Source organism: Salvelinus fontinalis, chromosome 1 (genome assembly GCF_029448725.1).
Source record: "Salvelinus fontinalis isolate EN_2023a chromosome 1, ASM2944872v1, whole genome shotgun sequence".
In the NCBI taxonomy this organism is placed as follows: domain Eukaryota; kingdom Metazoa; phylum Chordata; class Actinopteri; order Salmoniformes; family Salmonidae; genus Salvelinus; species Salvelinus fontinalis.
The window spans coordinates 3,362,515-3,374,399 of NC_074665.1; the positions used below are offsets into that span (position 1 = coordinate 3,362,515).

The window sequence follows — 11,885 nt, forward strand, 5'->3', positions numbered from 1 at the left end:
GCATTTGCAATACATGTTGCATCCTACTGAATGCAGTGTTAGATAAGGAGGCACACATCTCGACTTGGTGGTCTGTGGATGACATGGATGAATGAACCCTATGCAAATATCAAGTTTGCCTGGCAAATGTACAAATAACACAACCCAGATTATAATCTAAATAACCTTTAAATTCATGGTTTCTGAATCATATATAAAAAAAGTGTTTTTCATTTATTAAACAAAAAAACAAAACAAAAACATGTTCAGGAAGAAAATACATCAAATGTCCTGTCTACATTATAAATAATACAAATTCACACGTTATAGGTCAAACCTCACCTATATATCATACAGGGGCAGATGTTATATGTATCAACCGGCTCAGAATAGGAGTGTTGATCTAGGATCAGCCCCCCCCCCCCGCCCCTGTTCATGTAACCGTATTCATTGTGATCTAAAGAGAAAAATCCAAATCACGTACTCCTACAGAAACGCTTCATACATACAGCCTCTGATCCCATTTATAAATCGCCCATATGTTAATGAATCCGACTGGCCGACGCCTCCAGTCTCTCCTGTAGATTATTCAGCAGCGAGTCAGTCATCGTGATCTGCAGCTGTGTCTCCAGGACAATTAGAACACAGGTCCTCCTCATCTGTAGGTCACAAAACCGTGTAAGGTGGTATTCAATGTCTTACAATGGCCAGGGATGTTTTATTTAAGCGAGTAGGATTCATTCTTACCATTGTAAGCGGTCCCACACCATATGCAGTAAAAATGGACCCCTCTTAAATAGGATGTCAGAATTTGTAGCTTGTCCAGTGACTAGAAAAGATCATTAAAACAGGGTTGTCACAGGAGAAACTTCAAAATAGTAATCTAGATTCAATTTATTCTTTCATCTAGATTTAATTCAAACCTAGTGTTTCATGCCATTAAATTGAACCCTACTGTTTCATGCCATTATAATGTCTATTCTTAATTCAACCATATTGTTTCATGCCATTATAATGTCTATTCTTAATTCAACCATACTGTTTCATGCCATTATAATGTCTATTCTTTAACTGGCCATATCTTTCGTCTCTTTCCTGAGCTTCTATCATTTTCAAATTAAATGTACTAACAGTTAACTCATCCTCCTCCTCCACCTTGTCTTCTTCCTCTTCCTCCTCCTCCTTCACCACCTTGTCTTCCTCTTCCTCCCCCTCCTCCTCAACAACCAGTTTAGGCCAGTACCAGTCTTCCCTGGGTACCGGGACACCCTGGAGTTTAAAAGGAGAGTATTCAGTATAATCAGAGTTAAACATAAAAAGGCCTTGTCTTCTTCTTGTCAATAGAGTTGGTTTCAATGCAATTGGCAACAGATTTTCAGGCAAATATTGTAAAATCCACACATTTTCCACCAGAGGCGTGTTTCCACCAAATTGACTTTTTGCAGATAAAAGACTGTGTGTGTGTGTGTGTGTCTAACCTTCTGACTGTCCAGCTGCTCACAGGCTTTCTGACTCCTCCTGAGGTCCCCCTCAATCTTTTGCTCTTCCCTCTCTGTCCTCATCCTCACTCTGATATAGAACACATGTACACAGCATTAGAACACACGTACACAGTAGTAGAACACACGTACACAGCAGTAGAACAGAGAACAGCAGTAGAACACAGAGCAGCATTGGAACACACGTACACAGCAGTAGAACAGAGAACAGCAGTAGAACACAGAACAGCATTAGAACACACGTACACAGCAGTAGAACACAGAACAGCAGTAGAACACAGAACAGCAGTAGAACACAGAACAGCATTAGAACACATTTGACCAGCACCTGACTGGTGCCATTAGACCAGAGCCAATAGGGAATAGGATGCCATTAGACCAGAGCCAATAGGGAATAGGGTGCCATTAGACCAGAGCCAATAGGGAATAGGGTGCCATCTGGGACTAGGTCTTTACCTGAAGTCCTCCAGGGACTGTTTCTCATTCTGTTGTTTGGCCCGGGCTTTCTGACGATAATGTTCAAGTTCCTCCTCCGCTTTCCTCTTCTTCACTCCCTCCATGCCGATGCCCCCTCTGTCTGAGTGATACACAACCACAGGATGATGCAGTAGGTTTACAACTATTGCAATAACAGAAGGTTATGTTAGAAGTAATGTGTTAATTGCATTAGGTAGGCTACATCTCTTCAAAAAGGTAATGTTGATGCACGCATTGTCAATGTGTAGGTTAGAATTTACTGACATTTTGTCTTGGATATGACAATAAATTCTCACCTGTTTTGATATTTAGTGGAATAGGTTCGACTCTTCCCGCCCCTGCAAGAGGGAATAAAGACAGGAATCAATACTTGAAGAAAATCTATCATGTGATGTCAGGTCTGATCGTCATATTGTAACAACTTTATTCCAACACAGCGACCTCGTCAAGGGTTCACATCTCTTAGCGGAACTGCTAAGGTGTTGGGTTGACAGTACCAAAGTGCTGGGTTCAAGCCCCAGTCTGGACTACCCCCCTGACTTTGCTACAATACAAACTCCCATCACTAAAGAGACCTGACTGGCTTAGTTATTGTGATGTCTGGCCTAACTCCTAACTGAATATAATAAAGTCAGACATTTAATTCTGAGTTTAACTGATTCAGTTAAGAAGTAATATGATACATTCTGAGTTGAACTGGAGAGGACTAACCCTGCTTCCCCAGGCCTTGTCCAGCTTTGTAGCCCATCTTCTGCAGCAGAGCAAAGCCCTTGTTCTGGTTGCTGATGGTGCTGTGCTGTGCCATCTCTCTACTCTCCTGCTCCAACTCTTTAATAGTCTTCTGGCGGTTCTTAACGTTCTTCTCCTTGTGAAGAACCTCTTTCCTCAGGGCCTCCTTCACACGCTTCACCATCGGGATACCGGGCTTCACATCTGGTCTGCCAGGGAGATGGACACAGAGAGAACCTTGCACATAAATGGAGAACTTAGCTATAAACGGAACACACATGTAATAACTAGACAATAGACACTAAAGTATATTTTTTGAATATTCTTCTGTGGAATGTGTAACAAAATATGAGGTGAGACCTGACGTGTAGGCTTTTGATCCAGCCAATTACTACTCCTACTTAAATGAATCAGCATGCCTTTGACTAGTTATCTCGTTAGCTAAATCTGCCTCTCCAACATGTAGACCAAGCAGGAGACTAAGGTATTGTCGTCTTTATTCATTGCATTTCTATATGCATCGTTTGGCAACCGAACGTGGCTCCTATTCATCTGTGTAGCTAGCTAATTAGCTACGTTAACCAATGTTACAGTAACTAGCTAGCTAGTTAATGGTACCCAGCATCACAAATCCACACACTGATGTAGCCGTCAGTTACAATTTATTTAATCACCGTACGGAAACTGAAGAAAAACAACTCACATTTGACTGAGAAAGGCATCAGACATATAATCATCTTCGTCTTCAGCCATTATTGACTTGTAAAACCAAACAAGTAAACTATTGTAGGACTATTATTGTTCAGCTGGCTTTCACCTTCTCTCGGTCGTCACTAACGTTAGTTAGTTACCACATCCACAATGTCGTAATCAGCTAAACCCCGCCTATTTCTACAATTAATCTTCTTAAAAGCTGATTTTAAAGATAACCTTAAACACACCAAGTTACTGACGTTATGCCTAACCCTAACAATGAATTAAGACCAAAAAGCTATTTTTTGTTTTTATATTTTTTTACGATAGCTAGACAATTTTGACTTTGTGGCTGTGGTAACTAGTGACAACTCTTTTCCGTTCGCGAAAAGATTCCGCCTGGAACCTCTGCACATTTGATTGGTTCCGTTGCCATGTTGTGCATCTAAATACTATATTGGAAAGAAATATGACATAGAAATGTACATAAGGTCCAGAACTAATATAGTATTATACATTTAATCAAATCATACGATTCAATATTACCCCAAAATGTTTTCCTGACATTTTGATGAGTTTCCGGCCGGAACAATTAAAAAATAATGTTTTTAACAACAATAAATCAATATAAAAAGGTACACAAGTTTACATAAAAAATATACAAAGGACAGTTGTCTATGGGCGGGGCCAGGGGCGGAGCTAACGCATTACACAAAGCCTAAAATATACTGTTGTTACAGTATTTAATTGTCTTAAAATATTATTCAATTTATTTTGGAAAGGTAAGAAAAATTTGTGTTTTTTTATGATTTACATTTGGGAATATGAAATTTGGCAAAATAATGTAGTTAAATAAAATTGTTTCAAATTATTTATATCGTAGGTTAATAATCCAACCAGTACATCTCTCCATAATAGGTTCAAATCTTGTTCTAATATAAATCTACTGTGTGCCACCGTAGTGCCACCGACCAATGACGTGTATAACCTATGGTTTTCTGACGTTAGTGCTGTATTCATATGCTAGGTCCGAGTACCTCGAAAAGCCGGTTATACGAGTCAATTTGAAGCCACTGGTCGGCCATATTGGCACACCCTAGTAAGAGCAGTCCTCCGTAGGAATGAATGGAATTCTACAGTATTTTTATAAAAAATGTTTCAAGGACAAAATTACATGTATTTAAGTATTTATGTTGTTTTAGTGTGGAAAGTAACATTAGTATTCTCAAAAATATATATTTTAAGGAAAATGTTTTATGTATTTGTATTTTATTTTTCTGTTCAGCTGACATAATCTAATTTTAAATTATGCATTAAGGTGTCTGTAATATAATAAACGTGTCAAAAATGAATTTATACGTTAATATATACATTTCTATGGCTTCCATTATATAGTTTTTAATTGAAGAGTACCAAGATGGCTGCGCGGTGACTTCAATACAGCGGATCTGTCATTCATTCAAGGTTTATACACATCATTGGCCATCGACACAGTTGACGTCAAATGATTCGTCAATGATCTTGGCGACAAACAGGTAGGACGAGGTTGTTTTTGTTTATTTGATTGATTAAAACGTATTCAATATTTACATCTGTGATTGACTGTATGAAATAGATGGTTGTGTTCGTGTAAGGCGTTTGATCGTGCATTTTCGGCATTCATTTGCGTCTAGTAAGCTGTGTGGCAAGTGTCCTGAATGCTAATGTTTGCTAGCTGTGGTCCTAACCCTCTTCTATCATTGCAACGTCAGTCAACATTTTATGAACGTAGTTAGTTAGCTAGGTATCAGTTAAATTAGTTGGTTACACGACGGACTGGTACTATGAGCATTGTAACGTTACCAAGTTAATATTGATTTGTTTTAGTGTTTGCTAACTACTAGCCAATATAGTTGGCAGGTGCGACCACCTATGACTCTGTAACGTTAGCTTGTAGCTAGCTAGCTAACGTTACATCCTTTTTGCTCTGACGTTTATCTTTGGTCTCTATCTGGTCTGATATAATACCACTGTGAATATACGGAGATTGTGATCCTCTCTCCCCAATACATTTCCAGAGTTGAGGAGGCTGTATCATTGGGCTCTGTGAGCTGAAGGAGAGGACCCTTTACCCAAGAGCTACCGGCTATTAGCTACCGCTAGCTAGATTACTATCGCCATGGAGTTGGCTCACAGTCTACTTCTGAACGAGGAAGCCCTAGCTCAGATCACTGAGGCTAAGAGACCCGTATTCATCTTCGAATGGCTCCGTTTCCTGGACAAGGTTCTAGTGGCAGCAAACAAGGTGAGTTGACAGAGAGACTAATTTACTCACGCTAGCCCATACACCTGTGTTACACTACACACACTTGTGCTGTCAGTGTTATCCGATTTCCTCTATCTGCAACCTACGTTTTGTTGTCTGAGTGTTAATCTCTCTGTGTGTCTCTCTCTCTGTGTTTATGCCCCCGCCGCCAGGTGGATGTGAAGGAGAAGCAGAAGAAGTTGGTTGAACAGCTGACAGGGTTGATCAGCAGTGCCCCTGGCCCTCCCACCAGGAAATTGCTAGCTAAGAACCTGGCTACCCTCTACAGCATAGGAGACACCTTCACCGTCTTCCAGACACTGGACAAGTGCAACGACATCATCAAGAGCAAGGATGACACGCCCGCCTACCTCCCCACCAAACTGTGAGCTTTTTAGTTTGATATGTCTTTATGCATTAGATGTAGGGTTAAGCATTATTATTATAGACATTAGATGTAGGGTTAAGCATTATTATTATAGACATTAGATGTAGGGTTAAGCATTATTATTATAGACATCAGATGTAGGGTTAAGCATTATAATTATAGACAGATGTAGGGTTAAGCATTATTATTATAGACATCAGATGTAGGGTTAAGCATTATAATTATAGACAGATGTAGGGTTAAGCATTATTATTATAGACATCAGATGTAGGGTTAAGCATTATAATTATAGACAGATGTAGGGTTAAGCATTATAATTATAGACAGATGTAGGGTTAAGCATTAAAATTATAGGCATTATATATATACATACATACATACAGTGTGTTCGTAAAGTATTCAGACCCCTTAACTTTTTCCACATTTTGATACGTTACAGCCTTATTCTAAAATGGATTAAAAAAAAACGCACAATACCCCATAATGACAAATCAGAAACAGATTTCTAGTCATTTTTGCAAATGTATTACAAATAAAATGCTTAAATATCACATTTACAAAAGTATTCAGACCCTTTTACTCAGTACTTTGTTGAAGCACCTTTGGCAGCGATTACAGCCTCAAGTCTTCTTGGGTATGAAGCTACAAGCTTGGCACACCTGTATTTGGGGAGTTTCTCCCATTCTTCTCTGCAGATCCTCTCAAGCTCTGTCAGGTTGGATGGGGAGTGTTGCTGCACAGCTATTTTCAGGTCTTTCCAGAGATGTTAGATTGGGTTCAAGTCCGGGCTCTGGCTGGGCTACTCAAGGACATTCAGAGACTTGTCCTGAAGCCACTCCTGCATTGTCTTGGCTGAGTGCTTAGGATCATTGTCCTTTTGGAAGGTGAACCTTCGCCCCAGTCTGATGTCCTGAGTGCTCTGGAGCAGGTTTTCTTCAAGGATCTCTCTGTACTTTCCTCCGTTCATCTTTCCCTCGATCCTGACTAGTCTCCCAGTTCTTGCTGTTGAAAAACATCCCCACAGCATGATGCTGCCACCACCATGCTTCACTGTAGGGCTTGTGCCTGGTTTCCTCCAGACGTGAAGCTTGGCATTCAGGCCAAAGAGTTCAATCTTGGATTCATCAGACCAGAGAATCTTGTTTCTCATGGTCTGAGAGTCCTTTAGGTGCCTTTTGGCAAACTCCAAGCGGGTTGTCATGTGCCTTTTACTGAGGGGCTTCCGTCTGTCCACTCTACCATAAAGGCCTGATTGGTGGAGTGCTGCAGAGATGGTTGTCCTTCTGGAAGGTTCTCCCATCTCCACAGAGGAACTCTGGAGCTCTGTCAGAGTGACCATCGGGTTCTTGGTCACCTCCCTGACCAAGGCCCTTCTCCCCCGATTGCTCAGTTTGGCCGGGCGGCCAGCTCTAGGAAGAGTCTTGGTGGTTCCAAACTTCTTCCATTTAAGAATGATGGAGGCCACTGTGTTCTTGGGGGCCTTCAATGTTGCAGAAATGTTTTGTGCACTCACCCAGATCTGTGCCTCGACACAATACAGTCTCAGAGCTCTAGAGACAATTCCTTCGACCTCATGGCTTGGTTTTTGCTCTGACATTCACTGTCAACTTTGGGACCTTATATAGACAAGTGTGTGACTTTTCCAAATCATGTCCAATTAATTTAATTTACCACAAGTGGACGGCAATAAAGTTGTAGAAACATCTCAAGGATCATCAATGGCACCCGAGCTCAATTTCAAGTCTCATAGCAAAGTATCTGAATACTTAGTATTTCTGTTCTTTATTTTTACTACATTTGCCAAAATGTCTTAATCTGTTTTTGCTTTGTCATTGTGGGGTATTGTGATGTCATTATGGGGTATTGTGATGTCATTATGGGGTATTGTGATGTCATTATGGGGTATTGTGTGTAGATTGCTACGGATGTTTTTGTATTTAATCCATTTTAGAACAAGGCTGTAACGTAACAACAAAAAAAAGTCAAGGGGTCTGAATACTTTTGTAGCTGGATACAGTGCCTCTAGGTCATTATGCTGTAGCTGGATACAGTGCCTCTAGTTCATTATACTGTAGCTGGATACAGTGCCTCTAGGTCATTATGCTGTAGCTGGATACAGTGCCTCTAGGGCCTTATACTGTAGCTGGATACAGTGCCTCTAGGTCATTATACTGTAGCTGGATACAGTGCCTCTAGGTCATTATGCTGTAGCTGGATACAGTGCCTCTAGGTCATTATACTGTAGCTGGATACAGTGCCTCTAGGTCATTATACTGTAGCTGGATACAGTGCCTCTAGGTCATTATACTGTAGCTGGATACAGTGCCTCTAGGTCATTATGCTGTAGCTGGATACAGTGGCTCTAGGTCATTATGCTGTAGCTGGATACAGTGCCTCTGGGTCATTATGCTGTAGCTGGATACAGTGCCTCTAGGTCATTATGCTGTAGCTGGATACAGTGCCTCTGGGTCATTATACTGTAGCTGGATACAGTGCCTCTAGGTCATTATGCTGTAGCTGGATACAGTGCCTCTAGGTCATTATGCTGTAGCTGGATACAGTGCCTCTAGGTCATTATGCTGTAGCTGGATACAGTGCCTCTAGGTCATTATGCTGTAGCTGGATACAGTGCCTCTAGGTCATTATGCTGTAGCTGGATACAGTGCCTCTAGGTCATTATGCTGTAGCTGGATACAGTGCCTCTAGGTCATTATGCTGTAGCTGGATACAGTGCCTCTGGGTCATTATGCTGTAGCTGGATACAGTGCCTCTAGGTCATTATGCTGTAGCTGGATACAGTGCCTCTAGGTCATTATGCTGTAGCTGGATACAGTGCCTCTAGGTCATTATGCTGTAGCTGGATACAGTGCCTCTGGGTCATTATGCTGTAGCTGGATACAGTGCCTCTAGGTCATTATACTGTAGCTGGATACAGTGCCTCTAGGTCATTATACTGTAGCTGGATACAGTGGCTCTAGCTCATTATACTGTAGCTGGATACAGTGGCTCTAGCTCATTATACTGTAGCTGGATACAGTGCCTCTAGGTCATTATACTGTAGCTGGATACGGTGCCTCTAGGTCATTATACTGTAGCTGGATACGGTGCCTCTAGGTCATTATACTGTAGCTGGATACAGTGCCTCTGGGTCATTATACTGTAGCTGGATACAGTGGCTCTGGGTCATTATACTGTAGCTGGATACGGTGCCTCTAGGTCATTATACTGTAGCTGGATACAGTGGCTCTAGCTCATTATACTGTAGCTGGATACAGTGGCTCTAGCTCATTATACTGTAGCTGGATACAGTGGCTCTAGGTCATTATACTGTAGCTGGATACAGTGCCTCTAGGTCATTATACTGTAGCTGGATACAGTGCCTCTAGGTCATTATACTGTAGCTGGATACAGTGCCTCTAGGTCATTATACTGTAGCTGGATACAGTGCCTCTAGGTCATTATACTGTAGCTGGATACAGTGCCTCTAGGTCATTATACTGTAGCTGGATACAGTGCCTCTAGGTCATTATACTGTAGCTGGATACAGTGCCTCTAGGTCATTATACTGTAGCTGGATACAGTGCCTCTAGGTCATTATACTGTAGCTGGATACAGTGCCTCTAGGTCATTATACTGTAGCTGGATACAGTGCCTCTAGGTCATTATACTGTAGCTGGATACAGTGCCTCTAGGTCATTATACTGTAGCTGGATACAGTGCCTCTAGGTCATTATGCTGTAGCTGGATACAGTGCCTCTAGGTCATTATGCTGTAGCTGGATACAGTGCCTCTAGGTCATTATACTGTAGCTGGATACAGTGCCTCTAGGTCATTATACTGTAGCTGGATACAGTGCCTCTAGGTCATTATGCTGTAGCTGGATACAGTGCCTCTGTTGACACGATGTCATGTTAGTCATTCAATGGATTTGATCAAATCAAACACACAGGTATTTATTTTTTACATTAAAATCCCTCAACCCTCTCGTCTGTTTCTATGTAGCCTGAAAGCCAGGTTATGGACGTCTAGGCCTACATCCTGTAGCTGAGAGGGTTATGTTGACGTCAGAGTTAGTAGTTAGTAGTTGATGTTGATCTGCGGTGTGATATTCTGTGTTTTTTTTTTTAAAGTGGGATTTAAGACGAGAGGTCTGAGAGATCTAGCCCAGTGGATTATCTGTGATCTTATAGCAGGACTTAATGGTGCTGCAGTGGTTCCATCGTGGCCTTTTTTTCAGAGGAAACATCTGTCATGCAGTGTGTTTTGTAATAATGCATTCCAGGAGATTTACCTGATTGAGTTCACACAAAGATGGACAATGTTTTTTTATAATATTCACATGAAAAATATGTTGCAAATTGGATAGAAACCTAGATACTGTCTGTCTGACCGGGTACTGTCTGTCTGACCGGGTACTGTCTGTCTGACCGGGTACTGTCTGTCTGACCGGGTGCTGTCTGTCTGACCGGGTGCTGTCTGTCTGACCGGGTACTGTCTGTCTGACCGGGTACTGTCTGTCTGACCGGATACCGTCTGTCTGACCGGATACCGTCTGTCTGACCGGATACCGTCTGTCTGACGGGTACCGTCTGTCTGACGGGTACCGTCTGTCTGACGGGTACCGTCTGTCTGACGGGTACCGTCTGTCTGACCGGGTGCCGTCTGTCTGACCGGGTACCGTCTGTCTGACCGGGTGCTGTCTGTCTGACCGGATGTGAATGGGTAAAGAATAGTTTACAGTCTATATTTGAGTGGTAAGGAACTCCTCTGTTACGCTCATCGTGGTTTGTTTTGCAGCGCTGCGGTGGCCTGTATTGGGTCCTTCTATGAGAAGATGGGGCGGATGCTGGGAAGCTCCTTCCCAGACACCATCACCAACATGCTGAAAGCACTGAAGACTGCAGAGGTAAGGGCTTCCTGGGTTTTAGAGGGCAGAGGTAAGGGCTTCCTGGGTTTTAGAGGGCAGAGGTAAGGGCTTCCTGGGTTTTAGAGGGCAGAGGTAAGGGCTTCCTGGGTTTTAGAGGGCAGAGGTAAGGGCTTCCTAGCAGCTCATAATGCTTCTTATCATGGTATTCTGACTTGCCTATTTAAATAAAGGTTAAATAAATAAAACATTCTAGGAACGCCAGGTTTATCTCTATCGTTGCTCAGAATGTACAGTTCATCATGGCAACAATATTGGGATAGACTTTGAATGACTTGTATGTACCACCCCATTTCTCCTCATCTCTCTCATCCCCCCCTTCTCTCATCCCCCCTTCTCTCCTCGCCCCTCCACTCCTTGCCCCTTGCCCCTCCACTCCTTGCCCCTTGCCCCTCCACTCCTTGCCCCTCCTCTCCTCGCCCCTCCCCTCATGCCTCTCATCCCCTCATGCCTCTCATCCCCTCCTCCTCCTCTGTCTCATCCCCTCCTCCTCCTCTGTCTCATCCCCTCCTCCTCCTCTGTCTCATCCCCCCTCCTCCTCTGTCTCATCCCCCCCTCTCATCTCCTCTCATCCCCTCCTCCTCCTCTGTCTCATCCCCTCTCCTCTCATCCCCTTTCTCATCTCCTCTCCTCTCATCCCCTCCTCCTCCTCTGTCTCATCCCTCTGTCTCCAGTCTCAGGGTCGTAGTGAGATTCTCCTGAGTCTACAGAAGGTATTGAATGGTCTTGGTGGAGCAGCAGCCTCTTGCCATAGAGACATCTATAAGATCACTCGCTCCCTACTCACAGACCGCTCCATGGCTGTGCGCTGTGCCGTGGCTAAGGTTAGTGCATAATGTGCAACAGTCCGCAAATTGTGGAAGGGCTCAGATATAACGATAACCAGCAGTTGACGTGAGCACGATGACCACC

The 11,885-nt window shown here is 42.8% G+C and overlaps 2 protein-coding genes across 8 annotated transcripts in view; one reads left to right on the plus strand and one right to left on the minus strand.

Moving 5' to 3' along the window:
• Positions 1-194: 194 nt before the first annotated feature.
• Positions 195-3,554, minus strand: gpatch11 (G patch domain containing 11). Of its 2 annotated transcripts, none has more exons than XM_055937759.1 (8): positions 3,388-3,554; positions 2,667-2,893; positions 2,252-2,293; positions 1,935-2,055; positions 1,458-1,548; positions 1,111-1,248; positions 727-808; positions 195-638 (listed from the first exon to the last, which is right to left on the minus strand). In XM_055937759.1, the coding sequence occupies exons 1-8, from the start codon at positions 3,435-3,437 to the stop codon at positions 580-582; spliced, it is 810 nt and encodes a 269-aa protein (XP_055793734.1). In that variant the 5' UTR covers positions 3,438-3,554; the 3' UTR covers positions 195-579. The 2 variants fall into 2 exon arrangements, with proteins under 2 accessions (XP_055793734.1, XP_055793821.1); XM_055937846.1 differs by having other exon boundaries at positions 2,667-2,888; positions 3,388-3,538.
• A 1,277-nt stretch (positions 3,555-4,831) lies between these two features.
• heatr5b (HEAT repeat containing 5B) overlaps positions 4,832-11,885 on the plus strand; it is a 364,356-nt gene continuing 357,302 nt past the window's right edge. For all 6 annotated transcript variants that reach the window (XR_008761352.1, XM_055937963.1, XM_055938092.1 and 3 more), the window contains exons 1-5: positions 4,832-4,912; positions 5,435-5,661; positions 5,835-6,046; positions 10,847-10,955; positions 11,648-11,797. Coding sequence is in view for 5 of the 6 variants with exons in the window: in XM_055937963.1 (XP_055793938.1) it covers positions 5,536-5,661; positions 5,835-6,046; positions 10,847-10,955; positions 11,648-11,797 (597 nt within the window). In the remaining variant the exon portion in view is untranslated. The remainder of the gene's footprint in view (positions 4,913-5,434; positions 5,662-5,834; positions 6,047-10,846; positions 10,956-11,647; positions 11,798-11,885) is intronic.

Excerpts from the sequence above, each read along its gene's own strand:
- gpatch11 (XM_055937759.1), bottom strand. The coding sequence starts at position 3,437 with ATGGCTGAAGACGAAGATGATTATATGTCTGATGCCTTTCTCAGTCAA. Across the intron at positions 1,549-1,934 it reads CAGTCCCTGGAGGACTTCAG|AGTGAGGATGAGGACAGAGA; the intron begins GTAAAGACCTAG and ends GTTCTATATCAG. Across the intron at positions 639-726 it reads GTGTGGGACCGCTTACAATG|ATGAGGAGGACCTGTGTTCT; the intron begins GTAAGAATGAAT and ends TGTGACCTACAG.